This window comes from Lissotriton vulgaris, chromosome 9 (genome assembly GCF_964263255.1).
Source record: "Lissotriton vulgaris chromosome 9, aLisVul1.2, whole genome shotgun sequence".
Lineage (NCBI taxonomy): Eukaryota > Metazoa > Chordata > Amphibia > Caudata > Salamandridae > Lissotriton > Lissotriton vulgaris.
Window position 1 is genome coordinate 1190298925 of NC_141697.1, and position 20303 is coordinate 1190319227.

The following is a 20303-nucleotide window of genomic DNA, read 5'->3' on the forward strand; positions in this document are numbered from 1 at the left end:
CCGTCTACAAAATGAACCAAGGGGCAGATTTACAATAACTGGGGCATCCCTGCATATTAGCAGGGATGCGCCAGTTATTTTGCGTGACTCAAACAACCCCTTGCACCACCATGGATGCGCCCCATTTACGATGCGGCGCACAATGGTGCAAGGATAGACAGATGCGTGACGCATCTGTCGGCGTGAGGGTGATGCAGTGCTGGAGTTGTGTTGCAAGCGCGACGCAACTCCAGCACTGCTCTGGGGTGCCCTATACCTAATTGCTGCTTCACTCCTTACACCTGCTTCATGCAGGCGTAAGGTTTTGACGCAGCGGGGATGTAAGAGTGACTCAGTTAAATCTTGTAGATTTCGCTGCATCACTTTTACAGGGCTTCCTTGCAACGGAACGCCCACCCTGCATACATTATACCTGACGCAGGTATAATGTAGTGCAGGGCTTTACAACGTGCTGCATCTAACTAGATGTGTCACATTGTAAATATGTCGCTGTAACCTGGGCCCGCCATCGCGCCCCAAAGACGGGCCCAAATTAACCTTGTGCGACCCCCCCCTCTTTTCTCCACAACCTCCACAACACCCCGGATGGTCTGGACAGGAGAGATACAGTTGTGATGAGGAGGAGGAGGAGGACTGGGGGCCCTTTAAATGGACTGAAGGTCCGATGGAGGAGGAGGAGCCACGCGCTCTGATTAAAGGCGGCGTCGACAGTCCACAGGTGTGTTACTACACCGGAGGAGCGGCCAGTGAGAAGGAGAGCGGAGAGGCGGGGAGCAGCGAGGAGGAGTGGAGCAGAGGAGTGAGGTGGATTAGCGAGGAAAGCGTAGCGGAGACGGAGAGACCGGAGAACAGAGAACCGAGCGCGGCACCATCGTCCCGCGAACCAGCGGTAACAGAGGAGCCATCGGGAGGAAGTGACGAGAGCAGATCGGACGAACCAGAGAAGCCCGGAGGCCAACACCACGAGCCGCCCAGCCGTACACCAGGAGGGGTACGGCTAGCAGAGGTGCGTAATCACTTCCTGGGGTGGTGGAGGAAGAAAGGCAGACGCCTGACTTAGTGTAAATAGTATCCCTGAATCGCCTGGGATTCCCGCACCAGCAACCCCCCCTTTCCCTTTCACGTCTTGTTAATAAGTGCACTGGGTGCTTCCCTCACATCCCTCACTATCCCCACCCCCATCTGAACACAGAGGCTCAACCGACTGAATACTTACTCGCCCTCTCTTCTGTTTTTTTCCCTCGGTGTTGGGCGAGAGCAGCCATAACGGAGCCTCCGGAGCCCAGCAGAAGGAGGAGCCCCGTCCGGAGAAGGGAGGAGGGAATACTCCGGAAGACCAGGCAGGAGAGAAGCCGATCACCCCGTAGAGGAGCATTGAGAAAGACCTGTATCGATAATTTGCTGGCTAAAATAAAACTAAGTACAACAAAGACTCGCCTCCTACCATTTCCTAGCCCCGCGGTAACAGTCGCATAGTGGCGCATTGTGTATGCCGCCACTGCATCACAAAAGTGACGCGACAGCGGCAAAAAAGTGTTGCAAGGGGCTTGTAAATCTGCCCCCTAGTGCGTTTTCCTTTGTTTGCCGATCTGAGTTGGAGTGATAAACAAAAGAAAAAAAAGTAGCGCAGGTGGGGAGAAACAACATGGAGGGGCGGTAAGGTGGGTAGAATCACACCGGGCTAGGCAAGCAACGGGAGGATGGGGAGCAAAGCAACATTGGGTCATGGGTGGTGGGAAGCAACATTGAGGGCGTGTGTCTGGGAAAGAACAAGGAGGGTACAGGTAGGGGGAAGAAACATGGAAGACAAGGGTGGATGGAAGCAAATGGAGAAAAGGGCATAAGGGGATCAAATTGACTAGAGAGCACAAGGTGGAGTGGGGGAAGAAGCACATGGGTGAAAATAAAATGTATGAGGATAAGCACAAAAAGGTTTCACAGAGAAGGGAGGAGGAAATGCACATGGGCAGCAAAAGAGCAGCACAAACAAGCACAGCGGAGGCAGAGATTAACACAAGGAAGTCAGCTGGAAAATACATGCATTCTTGTAGAGTGCTTCAACAAAAAGAAAAAGTACAGGCATATTATCAAGGGGGGTTATCTCCGCTTGTTTGGCTTTAAAAGCCAAGAAAGCGGAGATAAAATTATCTCCCTATTACCTAGCTGTCGCTAACACCAGTTAGCGACAGCTAGTAGGAGATAGCGACCATCTTGGGCCCCACTTTGCATGTCAGTGATATTTATCACTAATGACATGCAAAGTGGGCGTGCCAAGATGTTAGCGACTGAAAACAGTTGCTAACATCGCTATCTCCTATTACCAACTTTTGGAGATATTCGCGCTAAGCGCGAATATCTCCAAAAGCTAACACCTGCCTTAAGCAGTTCTTAGCCATGTTATCCAATGTGAGGTGGTAATTATCGCTATTGCTTGGTAATATGCCCCTAGTTCCTGAAAAGGGAGCAGTAGAAGGACATAAGTACTATGTCAATTCTCTAAGGGAGAGACAAACACAAAATGAGGAAAGAAAACCCACACACTAATGAATAAAAAGCATGCAAATGACAGTAACAATAAAGGCAAGCAATGGCAAGCAATGGGCGGGCTCTAAGCCCACTGTAAGCTAACAACATGTCTCACAACAGACACGGCATGCACATATACATTAGCAGCAATTAAGCACATGCGCTGTCAAGTAGGCAAGACTTAAAAAGCCAAACATATTGGCATTGCTGATCTTTATTTTCCCATGCTGCTTCTTCCAAGTACAAGTGGATTCTCAGTCACATGATATGAACAGAATTCTACATTAAAGGGACAAGGATAAAAATGAAATAGGTACTAAAATCTCACAGTTGAACGCTAGAGAGAGCAGAACATGATACATTCTACACACATAGAAAGCAGTGCATTCACTCATATTTTGCAGACCTCATATGCAGTTAGTATACAGGTTCCAGCATAATTTTTGAGTCTAGGTTCATGCACATTTCTGGTCATTAGCCTGGTTTTGCACTATGCAAATAACATGAAATGTCAGAAATCATGCCAAGGAACATTCACTTATTTTTGCTGCAGAGGACTTGTTTGAGCATAAAATTTGTCACGGGAGACAATGTATCCATGATTCAGTTCCCTACCCACAATACATCAAGAATTACCACAATGATATCAGGGCAGTGGACCCCATTATTACATAGATGGAAATTGATGTGTTGGGGGGGGGGGGGCACCATAATGAGCCTCTCTCTTCTTTCTATCTCTCTGTCTTTCGCTCTCTCTGTCTTTCTCTCTCTCTCTCCCCCTCTCGCTTTCTCTCTCTCTTTCTCTCTCTCTCTCTTTCTCTCCCTCTCTCTTTCTCTCTCTCTTTTTTCTCTCTCTTTCTCTCTCTCTCTTTTTCTCTCTCTCTCGTTCTCTCTTTCGCTCTCTTTTTTCCTCTCTCTTTCTCCCTCTCTCTCTTTCTCTCTCTCTTTTTCTTTCTATCTCTCTCTGTCCCTCTTTCTTTCTCTCTCTCTCTCTCTCTCTTTCTCTCTCTCTTTGTCTCTTTATCTCTCTCTCCCTCTCTCTCTCTCTCTCTCTCTCTCTCTCGTCCTCTCTCTCTCTCTTTCTCTCTCTCTTTTTCTCTTTATCTCTCTCTCTCTCTCTCTCTCTCTCTCTCTTTCTTTCTTTCTCTCTCTCTCTTTCTCTCTCTGTCTCTCTCCTACACTCTCCCCGCTTGCTCTCTCACACTCTCTCTGTCCCCAGCTGGAAAGGATTTGATTTGCCTCCCATGGAACATTGCTCTTAAGTACTGTCCCATTATCAGGGACGTTTTAAGAGATGTGCAAGGTGATCTCTGGCCCAGGGCCCCAGCCTTTCAGGAGGGCCCCAGATAGATCCAGCTCTGTTTTGCACACAGTCCTGCCCTGATGACATTGAACGATTTCTAAACTTAGATCGCTTTAAATACCATTTTCCTATCATTTATTTTTAATCCGAGAACTGTGTGGGAGTTTGTTACAGATATTTTGCAGAGAAATGTTGTGTTTGTTTTTCAACACCATGCACCATTCATAAAAAAGTTCCTTTTTAGATCAAATTAATACCTCAGGTATGAGACATGTCAAGTCGCGGCTGCTGCCTAGAAGCAGCAGTGGGGCGGGTGGGGGCGAAGGGGCAGAGTGGGAAATTGGGTAAAAAAATCACTTACCTCTGCCTCTCCTGTGTCTTCTCCTCTTCCTGGCTTCATGTGAGGAAGCAGGAAGCACCAGGGCTCCCACACTCCTCACAGCCAATCACAACCCTGCGTGCAGCGCTGTGATTGGCCTTAGCGCCTTGACAAGGTGCTCAGCCAGGGGCTGGAGGGGTGGGCATGTTCTCCATGCAGTCTGTAATGCCGCCAGCATGGAGAACAGAGAAGTGCGCATGACTGTTTTGGGCGATCCGAGAGAGCCGACCAACTAGTCATTGTGCACAGGAGTGTTCTACCACTCCTCCCCTGCTCTGCAGGCCCGCCCAGCCCGCTCAAGCACGCTACCGCTATTACATTACGTTATTATCATTTTATTTTTCCCTTTCTTTTGCTACTTCCAGGCAGTGGGGCAAAGCTCCTCCGCCTTAGCGGAGGAGCCGCCACTGGCCATGTCAGTGGTTTGTAGAGATTATTTGCAAGTGTTTGAGTGATCTGCTGCTATATTACAATATTGAAAACGTGCATCACTGTCCATTAGCTGGAAAGAAATTTAGAATTTGGACGAGTGAGCATGCGCACTGTCAGTGACCAGGCCAAAGGGGTAAGCAAGAGCTGAAATTGGATCATAAAATCTAAGCTGCACCGAACGGGGGCCCCTAAAATACATTTGGTCCTGGGCACAAAAAATAGAAAATATGCCCCTGCCCTTTGTGACAGTTGTTCATGTGCAGTGCCAGTATCTAAGTGTAATGGTGATACTTGTAAAGCGCACTGTTACCCCATCTCGGGGTGTCCTGGCGCTGAAGACCGCTGGGGTACCCGTCCTGGCTTTCCCTGTGAGATGGTCCCTTCTGGGTATCTCCAGGGTGAAACCAGGCATCCCCAGCGAATGTGGGGGCCGTTGTAGAGATGAGGCAAGCTTAATGCCCAGAGTTGCCGAGTGTGATCCCTGGTTAGAGTAGGCACCGAGGCGAGAATTATCGAGTCCGCTGACCCTGGTCCACGACCCCGCCGCGTCGGGAATTGAACCCTGGTCCCGGGCCGTCCTCTGCTTCCGAGTCTGCCGCCTCTAACCAGTGAGCCACACCACTCCACAAGTAAAGCATTTCTTGTGAAAACACGTTTTTAATGCGGCTGAAATAAATGAAAAAAAAATTACAAGTATTACATTGAAATGTAGGCAAGAGGAATAACTTTAGCTACAGCTTTCTTTCTGCCAGACATTCTGCACTCTCGGTTCCAGAAATAAAAAGTGTCAAAGATGTGTAGTTACAGCTTTACTGTTTTCCCTTTAGCCCTGGACACCACCTACCCCTCCCCCTCTCTCCCCCCATGACTTATCTTTGCTATCCCAAGTCATTTTTTTCCTTATATTTTACTTTAGTAAAAATGTGAAATGTTTTGACCCTGCTTTATGCCTGCACGGACTAATGGGCCGAATTGCACAATACGTGCTTCACGCATCCTGTGGGGAGGGAGCTATGCAGTTTGGGAGCTACATAATGACATCTGTGAGGCAGGGAAGAGAATGATGGACAAATGGTTCAGTGAGACTTTGTGGAGACAGAGGAAGTGCTAAACGGTACATATATGTCAAAGGGGGTGATGGGGAATACGAGAGGTAAAGGATGTCCCAATTAGCACCAAAGGTTAGGGGGGCGTCCCCTCCAGCAGCCCCCAGAGCCAGCCCACTGGATAATAAAGCATCCTAATTGAGAGAGGCTTTTGTTGCAAAAGAGCAGATGCAATATAAATATTTTGCAAGGGGCAGGAAATGGGCCCCTTTAAAGGCAGTGGTGTGTAAGGCAGGAAGCCAGGGGGTTCCCTGCAAAGGTCAATGGTGCTCTGGGGAAGTAATTTAAGACACCGAGAGTGGCAGAGGGTTTCTAAGGGCAGGCAGTAAGGAAGGAAAGCAACGTAGGGACTTCTCAGTTCCAACTCTACTTCAACTTAACAAGTCTTTGCTGACACTGAAAAACAGCACGCGTTGTACTGTGGATGGGTGAAAGGTGGCGTTTGAGCTGCAATGGGAAAAGATTTACACATTTACAACAGTGGTTCTTATGAGCATTTGAAGAAACAATGTATCCAGAAGTACAATATCTGAAACATAAGCAAAATACGGTCATATTATTTTTAATTGGCCTTTTGTTGTGTTTCATGTACTGGTACGGGTGATTTGTGTCTGTTGTTAGTTTTCCTTTAGTTTCTTCTTTTATATGGGCAATGCATCAGCGTTGCCCCTGTTTGATGTCACAAGGCCCTCTCAGGGAAGGGTGCCAACCAATGGATGGTCCTCTCCACCAGCAGAAAGACTGCATTTAAATATTAAAATCCCTTTGCCCTAGGGGCAGTGGAGTAGGGAGTGGTTTGTACCAAACCAAAGTGTCAAACATACCAGAGACAATAAGAATATAGATCCCCAAGATTCTCGTAAAATGATATTTCTGTGAAAAGATTTTATTCCAACTAATATTCTGTTTTCATTTAACTAAGGGCCCGATTTAGATCTCGGCCGATGGGCTACTCCAGAGGTCTCCAACCTTTTCTGTAATAAGAGCTACTTATTGTCGAAGAAAATTATCCAGAGCTACTGACATTATTAGTGTTGTAATAGTGATGACAACAGACAAGTCTATGTTATTGGCCACCCTATGCAAGATCACCTCAGTGCAACAGGCAGGGTTGCCAGCGGAAAGGTAAAAAGAAGTCTTGTCATTCGGAATGCCTATAAATAGTTAAGACATACATGCATGTATACATACATGCAAACATAGTGCAATACTCGTGGCACCAAGGTAATCATAATAATATTAATAAATGTCACTAATGCCACAATATTTATCACTCAAATACAAGCGTAAAAAATATTTTGGAAATTAATTTTTCCTTGAAACATCAGTTTATTTTCTGGAAATACACACATTTGTTTCTAAAATATACACTTTTCAATTTTGGTATGAATATAATAATTCAACTAAGCAAAAGCTTCTACTGTAGTAGGCTGGGCTGCACGCAGGAAAGTTAATCGCAGGTGGCTGGAGAGCTACCAGTTGCTCATGAGCTACTCATTGTAAAAGCCTGGGCTACTCTGTCTCAACGGTGTTGGATATCCCATTCACCAAAATATAAACCCCATGGGATATAATGTGATTTATATTTCGGTAGATGGGTTATCAGTCAGCGTTGTAACGGAGTAACCCCTCCGCCAAGCACTAAATCGGGCCCTAAGTGCAGTATGCATAGAAAGAGGAACATGCCTTTAATGATAGTGTTTGTGCAGGAAGGTGTCCTTTCTACACAAAAACAATCATCCTCTCAGTTCAGGCACCCTTGCAAAATGCCGCATGAGTGTCTGCACAGGCACACGGCTTCTGTTTGTGCACCAGCGCAGGGGAGAAGGACAGGAATGCACCATATCTTGTTGATACAGTGTATTCCTGAACTTTTATTTTGACGCATGGCAGAGCAGCAGGAAGGCCTGCTGCGTTGCAGTGCGTCAACATTTTTAAAATGAGGCCCAGCATGTCTCACTTCGAGACAGCGCATACCCGCCATCTAGATCCATGACCTAAAAAGCACAAACATAATGCATACAGACACTAACTCAAGAATCATATCAAGTCAGGGACCTGCCCAAGAGTGAGTAGGAGCTTTTGGCAAGGAGGTACGGTGACAAACCTCCAGCAAGAGGTAAACAAAAGGACAACTGATGACGACGCTGCAGGTCATTGAGGAAACAGGTAAGAGGTGAAGTCACAAAACCACCAGAGACAAGACAGCCGTATGACAGCAGAGAGGAAGGAGAAATATCAAGTCTACTGCCACAGTCATTGGCTTCAGAAGGTGAAACTGAGATATTATCCTCCACCGGTGGCCCACCATATCACTTGTGCTATTCCTCCCTCCAATCCTCCTCATCCAGAAGAAATTGAGGAAAGACTAACAGTTGGGATTTTAACCCTCGAATATGCATCAAAATCTCGTTCAAGATCCACCTTCCACGAGTCAAAGTCAAAGTCAAAGTATCTTATATAGTGCACAAATCACTGTTAGGTCTCATGGCGCATGCAGTAGATTCCACTACCCGTGGGTCATACAGTTTTTAAACCGGATCATTGTGTCTGTCGGGTCAGGACCAAAGGTAATCAGCAGCTGGGTATCGTCTGCATACGATACTGCCTCGAACCCATAAGACCTGATTATCCTGGCCAATGGGGTTATATAAAGATTAAAAAGCATAGGGCTCAAAATAGACCCCTGAGGAACTCCAATGCATTCTGGTCTGCAGAACGCTGCCAAAGAGCCTAGATGCACAGTGGTGGAGCGGTCCTTTAGATAGTTTTTAAACTAGTCCAGGGCCTTCCCTCGGACCCCCATCTCCCAGAGCAGCTGTAACAAAATGTAATGGGAGATGGTGTCAAAAGCGGCTGACAGGTCTAAGTGAACCAGTATAGCTGAATCTCTTCTATCCAAGGGCAGCCTGATGTTATCAACCATTTCAACTACTGTCGTTTCGGTGCTATGCGCCGATCGAAATCCTGATTGTGAGGAATCAAGGAGCCCATGGCTTTCTAGATAACTGGTAAGTTGTTTATTTACCAGGGCTTCAAGCGCTTTTCCGAAATATGGCAGCAGCGAAATAGGGCGGTAGTTGCCTGATTCACTAGCATCTAGGGTAGGCTTCTTTAGAATGTATCTGACTGGCGCTGCCTTCCAGCTTCCTGGTACCACCGCTTGTTTCAGGGACATGTTAAAAATCTCTGTTAATGTCATTATCAACCGAGGTGCTAGTTGCCTAAAGATGTGGGGGAAAGGCGGTCAGCTGAGGAACCAGATTTAGTCTCGACAATGACTTCTAATACCTGTTCACAAGTGACAGTTTTAAAATTAGAAAACAGGAGTACCGATGATTGGCTCTTCATAACTGGGTACGTGTCAGTGTTATTTTCTTGAGGGAAGAATCTATAAGTAGCTTTCACTTTTTCGTCAAAAAAGAAAGATATTCTGTCAACCCAGTCTTGAGTAGGAACAACGGTAGGTTGATTAGCTTCAGGAGTTGTAAACTCTTTAAAAATGTTGTATAGCTCTTTGCTGGAGTTAGCAGCATTGTCAATCCTCTCCGTTAAATATAACTTTTTGGCCAGTTTGATATTATTTAAATATGAACGGGGGCTTTCTTTGTATTTAGTACGATCAGTAGCAGTTTTAGTTTTCCTCCAGAGACGTTCAGCCGCTCTATTGGACAGTTTCTCTGCTTTTAGTGCTGATGTAACCCAAGGAGATGGTTTACTTTTGATGTTAACCCTTGACATAGGCGCTACTATGTTCAAGGTAGATGTTATAGCCTGTTCAAAAGCCGTAGTATGTTGAAGTAAGTAAGTTGAAGCTGAAAAAATGGAATAAGCGATAACAAAGGGGATGATGGACGGAGTGTTTGAGCAAATCAAATACTCACCCCCAGTCAACCCTCCATCATCCCCTTTGGTATCGCTTTGTTCACCCTAAGTTGGCAGGGTATGCCCAGACGTGGGTCCCTTACTCACTTTGCCACTGGATTCAAGCTTGCCTGGCTGATGACGGCTGGTTAGCCAGAAACTGGTCCCAGGATGCTTGTTTCCAGTCCAGGGAAGACATGGCTTGGCAGTTCGGGTTGAGCACAGGGTCAGACTGATTTGCATATGGCCATGTCTGAACTGGGGTGGTTGAGTGAGCTAAAGAATGATGTGAATATCTTGCCAAATATACATACACTTACACACTTTAGATTAACACTTTAGATTAACTATCTAAAACTGTGTCATCATACTCTCTTTTGTGGAAGATAAGTGTATTTTCTATTTGACCTATGGAACTGAAAAAATAGGAAAACCCATTAACATCCTGTGTTTCTATCCTCTTAGCCACATATCAGCACATCGGCTCTCTAATAATTTATACACTGCTTGCATCAAAATGTATATACATATGAAATGTACTCTTAGAATATATCATATTCCATCACAAGAATGCATAACAGACCATATACATATCCCCAGTTTCTAGACCACCAAAATAGTTCAAGGTTTGTTTTCAAACCGCTCATGGCTTCAGTATACCTATTTGAAAACCAAAATGTCCATAATCCAATCCTTAGGAAAAGAGAACCTGAAGCTTAACCAACATCCGTGTGGTCTGGCTGCAGCAACGTTATAGAACAATTGTCTAGCAAGGACGTCAAGCACCACAAATGACATTATGGTGATACAAGATGGCAACCGTCGCTCTAGATTCATAAGAGTCTGTTGCCCACTGGGAAATGTAGTTCACTGTCAGTGCTCTACCACATGGTTTATTCTTAATTCACATGCAGCTTGAATTTAGCAGTGCCCACATTCTGTAATGACCATGAGCCTTCCCTTTTCTGAATGGCCCTCAGCGTAGATAGTCTCAAGGTACTGCATCCTTGCATACAAAACCGTCATGACGGTAATCAACACTTCCAGCCTTGTATCCTGACACAATATAATAAGTTGTAGCAATCCATGGACGTGAAAAGTATTTATGAATTCAATAGACTGCATGATTGCCATCAGACATCTATGGCTTATTTACAGTCCTAGGAATAGTAATGCTGTACTCCCTACCGCCTTCTACGGATGTAGTAGTATCATTCAGCAGGGGCGGCTCCTTCGCTATGGCGAAGGAGCGTTGTCCCACTAACAGCAAAGACAAATGAAAACTAAAATGATCTTAATGTAGATCATTTTTTTTGTGCCTGGGGCTGAGTCTTGGGGGCGGGGCCACAGCACTGCAGCAGGGGAGAAGCAGTGTTCATCCTTGGGTCAGTGTGCATGACGGTTGGCCAGCCATCTAAGTCTGACGAAATCGTCATGCTCACTGACATCTCTCCAACCCAGCTGTATTGCTGGTTGGAGAGATCAGCAGGCACAGGCTTCAAGCTCCCAATGAAGCGCCAAACCAGCGCACTCCGTCCAATCCCTACGCTGCTCTCATGGTGAGAGCGGTATACACTCAAAATATCGAGTTGTAAATATCGAGTTACATTAATATTGAATTAAAAATATAGAATGGACACAATATGAAAAGGACAGAATATAGACTACAAAAATATCGAATAGAATAGCATTGATATCGAATCCAAAATATAGAATGGACAAAATATCGAATGGACAGAATATAGACAACAAAAATATAGAATGGACAGAATATAGACAACAAAAATATCGAATTTGAGGTAAGTAAGTTAATATCAATTTTTTAAAGTTTTTTTATGTTACTATATGTGTGAAAAGTGTATATTTATTTTATCATTTATTTTAATTAATTAATTTTATGGTATTTAATTTTTGCATAATATAATTCTGTAGCGGGTTGTGGGTTTATAGGGGAATAGGGTGGGAAGCAATCTAATTATAATTAATTAAATATGTTAATTTATATATTGGTATTTATTTTGAATTAATTGTTAATTAATTATTAATTGGTAAATATTTAAAATATAATTGGTAATTAATTTTAATTAATTAATTAATTGATAATTATGTTAATTATATTAATGTATTTTCTGTAGCGGGTTGTGGGTTTATAGGGGAATAGGGTGGGAAGCAATTTATTTATAATTAATTAAATATGTTAATTTATTTATTGGTATTTATTTTGAATTAATTAATTAATTACTATTGATAATTCATTTTAATTAATTGCTTAATTGATAGTTATGTTAATTTTATTAATTTCTTTTCAGTAGCGGGTTGTGGGTTTATAGGGGAATATGGTGGGAAGTAATTGAATTTTAAATAATTAAACTTTTAAATTTAATTATTGGTTATTTTTTTCGTATTTTTTAATTATTTTTTTAATTGTTAATAAATTTATTGTTTATTAGTAAATAATTTGTATTAGTAGGTACATTTTTATAAAACATAATTTTCATCTGTATTTGTAATTGATTAATTAATATATTATATAAAATTGTTAATTATTTTAAAATATTTGTAATTGGTATTAATATTTAATTTATTTTTATTCATATATGAAATATTTACTTTCCCTACTGTTGCACTCTCTGGAGTGGGAATAGTAATTTTTACCCCTACGCTATCCAACGCTTTCCCTACTGTTGCACTGATTGGAGTGGGAATAGTAATTTTTACTCCTACGCTATCCAGCATTTTCCCTACTGTTGCACTCTATGGAGTGGGAATAGTAATTTTTACCCCTACGCTATCTAACGCTTTACCTACTGTTGCACTCTCTGGAGTGGGAATAGTAATTTTTACCCCTACGCTATCCAACACTTTCCCTACTGTTGCACTCATTGGAGTGGGAATAGTAATTTTTACCCCTATGCTATTCAGAGCTTTCCCTACTGTTGCACTCTCTGGAGTGGGAATAGTAATTTTTACCCCTACGCTATCCAACGCTTTTCCCACTGTTGCACTCACTGCAGTGGGAATAGTAATTTTTACCCCTACGCTATCCAATGCTTTCCCTACTGTTGTACTCTCTGCAGTGGGAATAGTAATTTTTACCCCTACGCTATCCAACGCTTTCGCTACTGTTGCACTCTCTGGAGTGGGAATAGTAATTTTTACCCCTACGCTATCCAACGCTTTTCCCACTGTTGCACTCATTGGAGTGGGAATAGTAATTTTTACCCCTACGCTATCCAATGCTTTCCCTACTGTTGCACTCTCTGGAGTGGGAATAGTAATTTTTACTCTCCCGCTATCCAACGCTTTCCCTACTGTTGCACTCTCTGGAGTGGGAATAGTAATTTTTACCCCTGCTCTATCCAACGCTTTCCCTACTCTTGCACTCTTTGGAGTGGGAATAGTAATTTTTACCTCTACGCTATCGAATGCTTTCCCTACTGTTGCACTCTCTGGAGTGGGAATAGTAATTTTTACCTCTACGCTATCCAATGTTTTCTCTACTGTTGCACTCACTAGTAAATTTAACCCTCTCGCTATCCTACGGTAAAAATATTGTATATTTTTTGTTAATATTATGTATATATATATATATATATGTGAACAAAAGTGCCTTGAGCTCGGGAAAGCACACGACGGCGCTCGTGTGTGATGCAGCCTGCTTCCTGATCCAATTAGTGCTTTATTTTGCCAACGCGTTTCGAGGTAACATCCTCTTCTTCCTGGGCAGCAGTTGTAACACCAGAGGCTCGCATTACTCATTAGTGTTTCCGGTTTTATTCATCCATCACCTGCCCTTCAATGGGCGTATGTAAAGTTCAATCATTAGTAGTGCATGGTGGGACATTGGGTCCTTTGATGCGAGAATAAGTATTCATTTTAGTAAATTCCAATGTTATTTGCTTTTTTAATTTTCATTTTGTCCTTAGTAGGATATGGTTCAGTTAGGCAGGCTCATTTTCTGCATATAGAACGTCGTGCCACGCAAGTTTTGAAAGTTCAAACCTGCAGCCTCACTCGGCTGATTGGAAACTTCTCTTTCAGCCCAGGATGGTGCCTCTCCCCATCAGGAAGCAGGCTGCATCACACACGAGCGCCGTCGTGTGCTTTCCCGAGCTCAAGGCACTTTTGTTCATATATATATATATATATATATATATATATATATATATATATATATATATATATACATATATCCAGTCTTGCCAAACTTGTCCGATAAGAAGAAGGCGCTGACACCATGAATCTGAATCCAAACTCGATTTATTCACTCAATGTCTGCTTAGACGCGTTTCGGCGTTGCCGCCTTGTTCACTAATGTATTACATTTTTTTTTAAAGTTACATTAATTATTTATTAATTTTGAGGTTATTTAAGTATTTTAAGTATGTTTAAGTTAATTATATTTATCATTATATTAATTTTACATTACTTTTAAGATATTTAAAAAATTCGATATTTTAACTATCTATATTTTTTACAACAATATTTTTGATTCAATATTTTTGTACTGACCTGTTTGGAGATAGGGATTCGATATTTTTGTATTCTATATTTTTTACTCGATATTTTTGTAGTTCTATATTTTTGACATCGATATTATGTCAGTGATCCGGTGGGAGCAGTGTTGGGATTGGTCGCAGGGGAAGCTGGTGGCTTCAGCCTTTGCCCAGAGGAGAAGCCCAGGGAGTATGTGGCGAGCAGAAGAGAGGCAGGTAGGTTTTCTTTTTTTTAAATTATTTCAGCCCACTCGCTTTGCCACCTCCATGCTCCCCCCGCTCTGCCTCCTGCATTGCCCCATTACATTTCCCTTACACCAGCCGCTACTGCCATTTAGTCACTGATTGGGTTTGAAGATTGGCTTCACACAATAATGATCATGGTTATTATGCATACTGATAATCATGAATACAATACCATTAGCGGCTCCAGCATGATAATAATTGAACATAGTAAAACTGAGGTTAAAATTAAACATGGAAACTGATTGCCATCGTTAATTGTTTTATAATAATAATGATACTAACAGTGATAACTGGCTTCAGTAAGGCATGGACATTCTTGTTTTAACTGAGTCCCAGGTTCTTAATGTGCATGTGTTGTTTTTCACAAATGCCAACATGAAGTGCCTCTTGGTTGCCCATGTGCAATGTGTCTCCAGAAAGCACATATTTCCCCCACACTTTCTCCAGTGGACAGATTGTGCATCACACGTTTGTGAATGAGTCTCACTATACAAACTGCACACTTGAAGAAGGGCAAAACCTAGCACCTACTTCTTTTACAAATACTTTTTGAGCATCTCTTCTCGTGTAAATGTTCTACTACCACTAGATCCATGGCCATCCAACTCATTCACCAGTAAGGGAAGTCCAAAATGAAACGTAGGCCATGCTTCCAAGCACAACTGGTCATCCAACAGGTGCAAATTAATAGTCATGTGACTTCTTGAAAGCTTAAAATATTGTACCAAATGTCTTACCGGATGTCCACTGAAGTGTGCGTGATTTGACATCAAGGGCAGTTTGACAGCATCATTGAAGCTGTTAAACAGCAGTGTCATTGAGCCAGTACTGTCAATGTTAAGTCGTAGGTTTGCGTTGATCTAGGGAGGAAGGCGACAAAAGCCCCGGTTAGCTGCTTAGACACACTCCCATGGCATTACACATTATTAGCTATTTAAGTCTCATACAGTACAACTAAGCCAGAGGTAGCATTGTATTGTCTTAAAACACTTATTTAATTAGGGAATAAAGAAGACCACTGAAGACACTAAGGGTCCCACTACGAGTGCCCTCTCAATTTCGATGAGACCAGTAGCAGGAATAACTGACCCCATCAAAAATATCAGGACCTGGGGAAACCTGCGTTTCTGCTGCATTTGACTTGGAATCTCCATTTGCTGACGGCAGGTGGAGGCTCCAGGGCCTAGATGTATCAAGATTCCATTTTACGAATCTTAAATAGCGATTTTTTGCGAATCGCTATTTAGAATTCGCAAAATGGAATGTATGTAAAAAATTGCATTTTTTTTGCGATTCCTTAATTATCTTTATTTGCGAATTCGCATTTTGCGAATTCGCAAATAAGGAATAATTCCCCATGCATTCCTATGGGCCAAGAGGCCCATAGGAATGATTGTGCAGTAATTCTCAAATTGCGAATTCGCAATTTGCTAATCGCAATTTGAGAATTATTTCAAGGGTGCAGGGGTGTCTCATGGACACCCTGCTGCACCCCTGAAACTTACATGTGTGAGCATATGGCACACATACATGCCCTATGGGCATGTATGTGTGTCACATGCCACCTTCAAAATAGTCATATTTTGTTTTTTAAAAGGATTTCGCAAATTAACACGAACCTCAAATTGGTGTTAATTTGCGATTCCTTGACCCAAATTCGCAATTTTAAAAAGTTTCATACATGCCATTTAAGGAATCGCAAAATTGCGATTCCTTAAATGCATAAGCAAAATAAGGAATCGCAATTTTTTGCGATTCCTTATTTTGCTAATTTCTGATACATCCCAAAAGATGCTAAATGTCCGTTTGCGATTCCTTAAGGCCGAAATTCTGCGAATTTCGGCCTTAACGAATCGCAAAAGGCTTGATACATCTAGGCCCAGGTGAAATGCTGGAAGAAATGAGGAATAACCATTGAAATCAGGACCAAAGTGACTAATTCTCTCACCTGAAAAATGAGGAGTTATTGGAGGAATCAGAAACTACATAATTCAGCATCTCCCCGTACACCATCCTGCAGTTGCAGGTACTGCTAGTGTCAAGTAGCCCACAGAGCAGGGGAATTCCTGGGTGCAATGTATATGCATACAAACTGTTCTGTAATTAGCTTTCCCACATATTCGTTAAATGTGCCAATCTACTTTTATTCTTGTAGACCAATAATTCCCAAAAACATGTAGTAGCAATTCCTGATACAACTCATTGACATACATGGTTACTGGATCTACGAAAGAACATTTCTATAAACATGCCACCCAAAAGCAGCTGCAAGAACGACCAATGGACATATTTATTATACTTAGAGAACAAGGGTTGGATCCTAGGCTGGTTGAGCTGCCTTGGCTTCTGACCGGGGAACTGACTTTATCTCCTTTAGTATGAGAGACATGTAGGAGCACCCTGGTGTGACCTACCACTTATTAACGACATGCAAACCTCAAATCAACAGGTTGGTGGAAAGGTTTACCAAAACAATAAAAAATCAGAGATTCTAAGGAGGGAGTGTACATTTTTATCTGCAATCTCTCTTATTTACCTGCAGAGAAATTACACAGAAAGGGGTTGGGTTCAGTCCCTTAAAACTATTGTTTGCCAACTCAGTTGTCACCTGGTTGAGCGCCCAAGCAAGGACCACTGGGCGCTCAACCAGGTGAACACCTGATTCCTAGTGCTAATGAGATAGTGGACCATCTGTGTGCTACTCACTCTGATATGTCACTAGTTACAGGTTGCATTAGCACCTACTGTGAAGGAGGAGGCTGCCTTCTCTAGACCAAAGGGATTGTGCCAGTTTAGGGTCATGCCTTTTGGGCTTAATAATGCTCTTCATACTATTCAGTATCTGGTGAACTATGTTCTCTCAGGGCTGCAGGAGTTATGTAGAACCTACCGGAATTACATCGCCATCTTTAGCAATTCATGGGAGGACATCATGAGACACTTAGGCAAGGCTTTGGTCTGAATACGGGAAGCAAAAGTGACCATCAAGGCAACCACATTCAAAGTGGGTTAGTCTTTGATAGTTCACCTTTGGCATCAGGTGGGAAATGGGAAGGTGAGCCTGCTGGAGACGAAAATCCAGTCTGTGATGGAGTGGGAGGTCCCCTACCCATAAAGTGAAAGCCTTCTTATTCACTGAACAGTAATGCACTTTGTGCAGAACGGGTTGTACCTGGCCCAATTTGCAATTCTATACTAGGAACAATTCCCGGGCACCTGTGGAAAATGACCTCGACCACCACAAAAGGGACCAATCGCCCCATCTGCCATGGGCCCCATTAACAGCATCTGACAAGGACATTGATAATCAGTAAATCTGATGTTATTAATCTTTTGGCACCCAGAGCAACAGCTAAGTTCAGTTGTGACTACCTCCCTCAATCGGATTTATTACAGAGACAAAGTCACAACTGTAGTCTCATAAGTGAAGATTGTTTTTGAGTGCTGTCAATGCTCAAAATGTCTGCATCTTTCCTTGCTCCATCGCGAACTGAGTTGATAGGATTCATCGGGATGATGAAGCTAGTTAAGGCCTTGGCAAGTGTCCTCCTTGGAACAAGGGAGTGAGAGGGACAGGAGAGCATGATCCCTTCATTCAGCAAACTTTCTTTATTTAGAGAAAACACACTACCAAAGCGGGACACTGTTGAGAAGTCTCAACTTATGGAATCCACTGCCATTAATGAACTTACTCTATTCGGTATACATCTCTAGGGAAATTTGCAGCTTTTAGGAAAATATGCATAGCTATTGTAGGGAGTCAGAAACAAGGAGGCAAAATGGACGGATAAACAATTGCAACCTCAAGCTCAACTATAATCTCAACCTAAATGGGTTTCACAACTATTAAGGTCAACACTAACATGCTTGTCCAGCTCCACTGCAATAGCGTTGATAGGAACTTTAATAAAAAGACATATACAGTGTCAGAGATTATCAATAGATTTACCTTATAGTGCAGAGATTGTAAAGGTGGATTTGTCGTCGTCCATTCCCAGTGATGGATCACCCATCCATCCACGTCTCTTAGAACGCCTCCTTCTCCATTCACCATCATGGCCAAGGAGCACCTGTAAAAACATATATTGTAGGCAGCTGGAGGCAGCAGGTTTCTCAAACCTAAAGTCATACTGATATTTATTATTTAACTGAATAACATTTTCACCACATATACAGCATGACCATCTAAAATCAAACTTCTGTATGTTTGCTGAATTATTTCAATTTGAAATTAAAGGGTTGGCTTTGGCACTTGTAGAAAAGTGTGTGGCACAATTCTAGATTACTCATTCCAAAGGTCATTGGGGATGAGCATTGATGAATGTGCAGATATGCACGAGTAGAGATCTCATGATACCTAATGTCCCACTCCTAGCAGTGAAAGGTGTTGTGGGTTTGCAGATAAAGGAGACATTTTCTTTATTAATTCCTTACTGTTCACACCAGATAATTAATCTGTGAAAAGAAATAAGTGAAATGTATGGGAACAAATGACAGCCATGATCATCCAGCCCACAATTTATTACATGCCACAATATCCAGGCTACAATTAAATACATGCTACAATATCCAGGCTACAATATAATACATGTGACAATATCCAGGCTACAATATAATACATGTGACAATATCCAAGATACAATATAATACATGTGACAATATCCAAGATACAATATAATACATGCCACAATATCCAGGCTACAATATAATACATGGGACAATATCAAAGCTACAATATAATACATGCCACAATATCCAGGCTACAATATAATACATGTGACAATATCCAAGATACAATATAATACATGCCACAATATCCAGGCTACAATATAATACATGGGACAATATCCAAGCTACAATTTAATACATGCTACAATATCCAGGCTACAATATAATGCAGGTGACAATATCCAGGCTACAATATAATGCATGCTTCCATATCCAGGCTACAATTTAATACATGCTACAATATCCAGGCTACAATATAATGCAGGTGACAATATCCAGGCTACAATATAATACATCCTACAATATCTAGGCTACAATATCCAGGCTACAATTTAATACATGCTACAATATCCAGGCTACAATATAATGCAGGTGACAATATCCAGGCTACAATATAATGCATGCTTCAATATCCAGGCTACAATTTAATACATGCTACAATATCCAGGCTACAATATAATGCAGGTGACAATATCCAGGCTACAATATAATACATGTGACAATATCCAAGATACAATATAATACAACCTACAATATCCAGGCTACAATATAATACATGCAACAATATCCAGGCTACAATATAATGCATTCTACAATATCCAGGCTACAATTTAATATATGCTACAATATCCAGGCTACAATATAATGCATTCTACAATATCCAGGCTACAATTTAATATATGCTACAATATCCAGGCTACAATATAATGCAGGTGTCAATATCCAGGCTACAATATAATACATCCTACAATATCTAGGCTACAATATCCAGGCTACAATATAATACATGCTGCAATATCCAGGATACAATATAATACAGGCAAAAAATATCCAGGCTACAATATAATGCAGGTGACAATATCCAGGCTACAATATAATACATGTGACAATATCCAAGATACAATATAATACAACCTACAATATCCAGGCTACAATATAATACATGCAACAATATCCAGGCTACAATATAATTCATTCTACAATATCCAGGCTACAATATAATACATGTGACAATATCCAAGCTACAATATAATACATGTGACAATATCCAAGCTACAAAATAATACATCCTACAATATCCAGGCTAAAATATAATACAGGCAACAATATCCAGGCTACAATATTATACATGTGACAATATCCAGGATACAATATAATACATGCTACAATATCCAGGCTACAATATAATACATGCAACAATATCCAGGCTACAATTTAATACA

General features: G+C 41.9%; 1 protein-coding gene across 1 annotated transcript in view; it reads right to left on the reverse strand.

The window, feature by feature from the left end:
* FAM194C (family with sequence similarity 149 member C) overlaps nt 1-20303 on the reverse strand; it is a 127955-nt gene that overhangs the window by 63507 nt on the left and 44145 nt on the right. The window contains exons 7-8 of the mRNA XM_086939571.1: nt 18302-18422; nt 15090-15212 (exon numbers count right to left, since the gene is read on the reverse strand). Coding sequence (XP_086795697.1) covers nt 15090-15212; nt 18302-18422 — 244 coding nt within the window. The remainder of the gene's footprint in view (nt 1-15089; nt 15213-18301; nt 18423-20303) is intronic.